The sequence below is a fragment of the Saccopteryx leptura genome, chromosome 6, assembly GCF_036850995.1.
Source record: "Saccopteryx leptura isolate mSacLep1 chromosome 6, mSacLep1_pri_phased_curated, whole genome shotgun sequence".
Classification (NCBI taxonomy): Eukaryota; Metazoa; Chordata; class Mammalia; order Chiroptera; family Emballonuridae; genus Saccopteryx; species Saccopteryx leptura.
This window is the reverse complement of record NC_089508.1, coordinates 30,633,506-30,639,180: the sequence shown is the minus strand read 5'-3', so window position 1 is coordinate 30,639,180 and position 5,675 is coordinate 30,633,506. Positions and strand designations below refer to the sequence as shown.

The window sequence follows — 5,675 nt, the reverse complement described above, 5'->3', positions numbered from 1 at the left end:
GAACTCTAAGAAAAATAATATGGTGTGGTTTATATATATACTTATCAGCCTTCTTCACAACACTCTGTTTTAATTAGCCCTTCCAACTGTCCACCCTCCCATTCACAACTGCCACTCCATAATAAGTAACAAACATATTGAGAGATACACCAAATTTAGAGATCTTTGTCCTTGGAAGTTTTTATATTTGTCTGTGAACTTTGTTTTTCTTTTGTGAGCTACTTGCGCCTGGAATAAAGTGCCTATCCATTAGCAATGGAATGTGCTCATATGGATCCACACTCTCTAGACAGGTTAATGCTAAGGATATTCTTCAGACTGAAACAAGTCCTCCCCATCTCCAGTATCCACACAGCAAATCTACAATAAATTACAAACTTAAATACTCTATGTTAGAGAGAAAGAGATGAAGTCTACTTGGTTAACTATTTTCCTCTGTGACTGAAAGGCATTCAGAATGTATTGACTACTGACACTATACATTAATGAGGAGCTCAGAATATTAGGCATGTGTAAACATAACGGCCGGGAGAATGAATGAAGAGAAGGAGAAAATGGCATGGGAGGGTTTGAAATATCAGCTGACTTCTCACCTCCATCCATTTCCAGTTCTGATTATACATTCCCTTTTTAAGATTTTCACAAACACATTGTTTTGAGATTCTTGCCTAAGTGGTGTATGAGCGTTTTGTAATAGAAATAGAAAAAGTACATGGCAGAATTAAACCAGTTGTGTTTGTTTCGCAAATTAGTGTTATTAGAGAGCTTTAGGGGATTAAAGATTTGGGCATAAAGTGGTTGAAGTGATGGAACTGGTCACCTCGGCTCAATTGAAATGGAATTGAAGAGGGACATGAGGTTGAGAGAAATGGGAGATAATGGAAGACAAAAGTATTTGGATTCTCTTTGAGTTTGAGGAATAGGTATAGCAGGAGTAAGGGAGAGCTGGAAGGTTTAAAATTATTGGTAAATTGCTTAGGATGTAAGAAATGGTTTTGTTCTGTTTCATTTGGTGACATCAAGGTATAGATTGATAGTGGGTGGGTAAACTGAAGTACCATGAAGCTGAATTAGAAAAGCTAAAAAAATGTTGAGAAACCCTTCGGTTTTCAGATGAATTGTCTAATAATTTCTATCATTATTTATGAGGAAGGTGGGATTTTTGGGTGGAGAATAAGTACCAGTGAGGTATCAAAGGCTTTGAAGTGTATAACAGAATGACAGGGAGTGGTTAGTGGAAGAGTGCAAAAGAAAGGCTAAAAATTAGTGCAGTCAAATGTAGCAGGATGAATGGTTTAGAAATGAGAGCTGTGGAGAATGGGAGCCCAGACTTTGAATTACGAGGTACACAGAGCTGCTAAGAACTGGATTTTTCTAGAGTGAGCTTTAGGGAAAGAAGTAAATTCTGTTGAATCTCCAGTTTAATAAGTAGATATAGGGAGCTCTGTGAAGGGGTTTAAGATTGAATTTGGTTCTCTCTCCCTTTTCCTTGGTCATCAAATAAATATATAAATAAAAAGACAGCAGCTGTCACAGGAAAAGCCATACAAACAGATACAGAGGAATTTGAATCAGGGTAAAGGAAGTATTGACAAGGAATGAAGTCAGAGTCCAGGAGATTATTGGTAGTTAAGGCATCCTCATTTTCATATCTCCTACGCAAGTCTTCTCAGATTTAATGGAAAGAGAAGTACCTATCACCCAACTTCAACAATTACCAATAAAGGCCAATACTCTTATCTATAACTCCTTCCTTCCCAACACCATTTTTTGAAAGCAAATCTAATTTTGTGATTCATTAATCATTTTTTTAACACTCAGTTCTTTCTCACTCCCACTTTCCTCACCTATTCCCACCTCCTTCTCCCCTATCCCTCTTTTTATTTCAATTTCAGCACAGCAATTCTGCTGGCCAACTCTGCTGGGACTCAGATCCTTAAAGGTCAGCTCTACACAACGACCAGCTTAGAGGGAGGAGCCAGACTCAGAGTGTCTCACATTCATTTTCTCTGTACATCTGACTCCATCATGGCAGTTCCATAATGGTGGCTGGTGAGGTCAGGCTGTCCATGAGTGTTGTTCTCCTGCTGCTCTGGCCTGGGGTATTTGTGTTCCCTTCTGGCCCCTCCCAGGCTAGATCCACCCAACACCTCAGCTCCCCAGAAGTGGTGATCCCCCTAAAGGTGACCAGCAAGGCCAGGGGTGCAGAGACTCCAGGCTGGCTCTCCTATAGCATTCAGTTTGGGGGCTGGAGATACATTGTCCACATGGGAATCAAGAAGCTCTTGGTTTCCAGACACCTACTAGTGTTCACCTACACGGACCAGTATGCCCTCCAGGAAGAACAGCCTTTTGTTCCTAATGACTGCTACTATCATGGTTATGTTGAGGGCTTCCATGAGTCCCTGGTTGCTCTCAGTACCTGTTCTGGAGGCTTTCGAGGAATGCTACAAATAAATGACCTTGCTTATGAAATCGAGCCCATTAGGCACTCTACCACATTTGAACACCTGGTTTATAAGATAAACATTAATGAGACACAGTTCCTGCCTATTAGATGTGGCTTAACAAAGAAGGAAATAGCACATCAACAATTGGAATTTGTAAAGGCTGAGAAAAAAATTCGGAAACAAAATTCTACTGATAACTGGTGGATCCCCTCCTGGTTTCTGGAGCTGGTTGTGGTGGTAGACCAAAGTTTCTTCATTTACTCTGAAAGCAACTTCTCAAAGGTGCAGGAGGATGTATTTCTTGTTACTAACCTAGTGGATTCCATCTATCAGCAGTTGGGTACTTATGTGATTTTGGTTGGGGTTGAGATTTGGAACCATGAGAATGTTTTCCCAATGATAAGCATAGAGCAGGTTCTGGAGGATTTTACTCAGTGGAAACAAATCAGACTTTCCTGGCTACAATATGATGCTGCACATATTTTCATTAAAAATTCACTTATGGGTACACTTGGTATAGCCTATGTTGCAGGAATATGTCATCCTCCTATTGACTGTGGAGTTAATAATTTCCAAGGAGACCCTTGGTCTCTTTTTGCCCTCACTGTGGCTCATGAGTTAGGTCATACTTTAGGTATGCAGCATGATGAAGAATTCTGTTCATGTGAGCAAAGTGGTTGCATCATGAATGCTATCAGAGTGCCAGCAAAAAGATTCAGCAACTGTAGTTATGCAGATTTTACCAAAACCACATTAAACCAGGGATCATGTCTGCACAATCCTCCAAGTCCAGGGAAAGTCCTCATGCCAAAGCGCTGTGGTAACAACGTGGTTGAAGAAGGAGAGGAATGTGACTGTGGATCTATAAAGCAGTGTGAACAAGATCCCTGCTGTCTATTGGACTGCACTCTGAGTCCTGGTGCTACTTGTGCTTTTGGGCTTTGTTGCAAAGACTGCAGGTTCATGCCATCAGGGACAGTGTGCAGACAAAAAATCGGTGAGTGTGACCTTCCAGAGTGGTGCAATGGGACATCCCATCAGTGCCCAGAAGATGTATACGTACAGGATGGGATTCCCTGTAGCGAGAATGCCTACTGCTATCAAAAGAGATGTAATAGCCATGACAAACAGTGCAGGGAGATTTTTGGTGAAGGTGCAAGGAGTGCATCTCAGCACTGCTATAAAGAAATCAACTCCCAGGGAAACCGTTTTGGACACTGTGGTCTAAATGGCACGGCATACCTGAAATGTAATATGTCAGATATCTTTTGTGGGCAAGTTCAGTGTGAAAATATGGGAGTCATTCCCCATCTAGGAGACCATTCTGCTTTGCAGCACACTCAAATCAATGGTGTCACCTGCTGGAGTGTCAGTTATCATTTAGAGGCGGGCACACCTGATCTTGGTGAAGTGAAAAATGGCACCATGTGTGGTTCAGGAATGATCTGCATACACAAGAAGTGTGTCAGTCTCTCTCTCCTGTCACAAGTCTGCCTGCCTGAGACCTGCCACATGAAGGGACTCTGCAATAATAAACATCACTGCCACTGTGGCTATGGGTGGTCCCCGCCCTACTGCCTGAACAGAGGCTCTGGAGGGAGTGACGACAGTGGCCCAGCATCTGCCACAAACGTTTTCTTCCCACTGGTCATGATTCTTAGTTTGTCAATTTTGCTTCTACTGTTGACTGCTGTATTTATGTACCTTTAAAAACATTTCAGTCCTAAGGAGACCAAGACACACCCTTCAGATTAAGAGAATGTCTCTAATTTAATACCCTATGAATAAAAAAGTATTAGTTTCTTGGAGGTAGAAATGCTACATGCCTGAAACTGAGCACATTTCTGACAGTTTACAGAAAAAATGAAGAAAATTTCCTTTTTGTCTGTATCAGAAACATTGGCATCAATGTTTCCTAACACCTTCCTAACTACTGTTCGCTGTGTAAGCAGCAAATAAAGATCTTTAATAAAGTTGGTTCTCTTTGTGTTTCTTAAGTGCAGATATAACTCACAGGCAAGCCAGGAGATAGACATCTAAAGACCTATGGGTGAGTCGTGTCTGTTTATTTCCAAAGTAATTTCTAAAAGGTGGAGAGGATACATTTCCTTTTGACAACACAGTGGATACTATTTATCAGCAGTTGGGTACTTTTGACTAGGATTGGAATTTGAAATCTTGGAAATGTTTTTCCAATGAAGGCATAGAACAAGTCAAAACTGCAAGTTCAGGCCATCATCGGAACTCAGTAGACATCAGGTAAATGAACTTGACCTTCCAGAGTAGTGCAATAGGACATCCCATCAGTGTCCAGAAGATGCATATGTGCATAATGGGATTCCATGCGGTGACAGTGCCTTCTACTACCAAAAGACATGTAATAAAATTGGAAAAATTATTTAAATTTTATAACATTCTGCTCCAAAATCTGAAAAGGAGAATGATAATATTGTTTGTCACATCCAAATCCATGGGTTTATTTGGTAACCAAAACAGAGAGATTCTTGTTAAAGTGTAAACAAATTGTTGTTTAATAAAAAACGCCTAGTTATCCTGACCAGTGGTGGCACAGTGGACAGAGCATGGACCTGGGATGCATGCTGAGAACTAGGGCTGGAAACCTGAGGTTGCTGCTTGAGTGCGGGCTCATGCACTTGATCACAGGCACACAAGCTTGAGTGCAAGATCACCAGCTTGAGTGACAGGCTCATCAGTATGATCCCAAGGTCACTGGCTTGAGCCCAGAGGCCTTGGCTTGAAGCTCAAGGTCACTCACTGGCTTGAGCAAGGATCAACCCCCTCCGCCAGGTCAAGGCACATATGAGAAGCAATCAATGAACAACTAAAGTGCTGCAACTACAAGTTGATGTTTCTTATCTCTCTTCACCTTTCATGTGTCTTTCTCTCTGGCTCTCTCAAGGAAAAAAAAAAAATCCTGGGTCTGTTCCCTTTGTGTTTTCTAGCCAACTTTGTTGTTCTCTTCGCCTTACTTTAATGGTTTCAATATCCTCTTGGAGTATTTTTTTTAATACCGAAATATACTCTCTGTGAGGGCAGTGATATTTTTATTTGTTTTGCACACTGTTTTATGTCAATTCATATAATAGTATGCAATACACAATAAATATTCAAAAGAAATAATAGAAATGATTAATTGCATAAAATTATTTAGGAAAAGTAAAAATAAACCTTTTCTGTCATAGAACCACTAAAAGCTCTTGCTCA

At 40.8% G+C, this 5,675-nt stretch overlaps 1 protein-coding gene across 1 annotated transcript; it reads left to right on the top strand.

Moving 5' to 3' along the window:
* Nucleotides 1-2,042: 2,042 nt before the first annotated feature.
* LOC136377282 (disintegrin and metalloproteinase domain-containing protein 21-like) lies at nucleotides 2,043-4,160 on the top strand. Its single transcript, XM_066343818.1, has one exon. The coding sequence runs from the start codon at nucleotides 2,043-2,045 to the stop codon at nucleotides 4,158-4,160; it is 2,118 nt and encodes a 705-aa protein (XP_066199915.1).
* The last annotated feature ends 1,515 nt before the right edge of the window (nucleotides 4,161-5,675 follow it).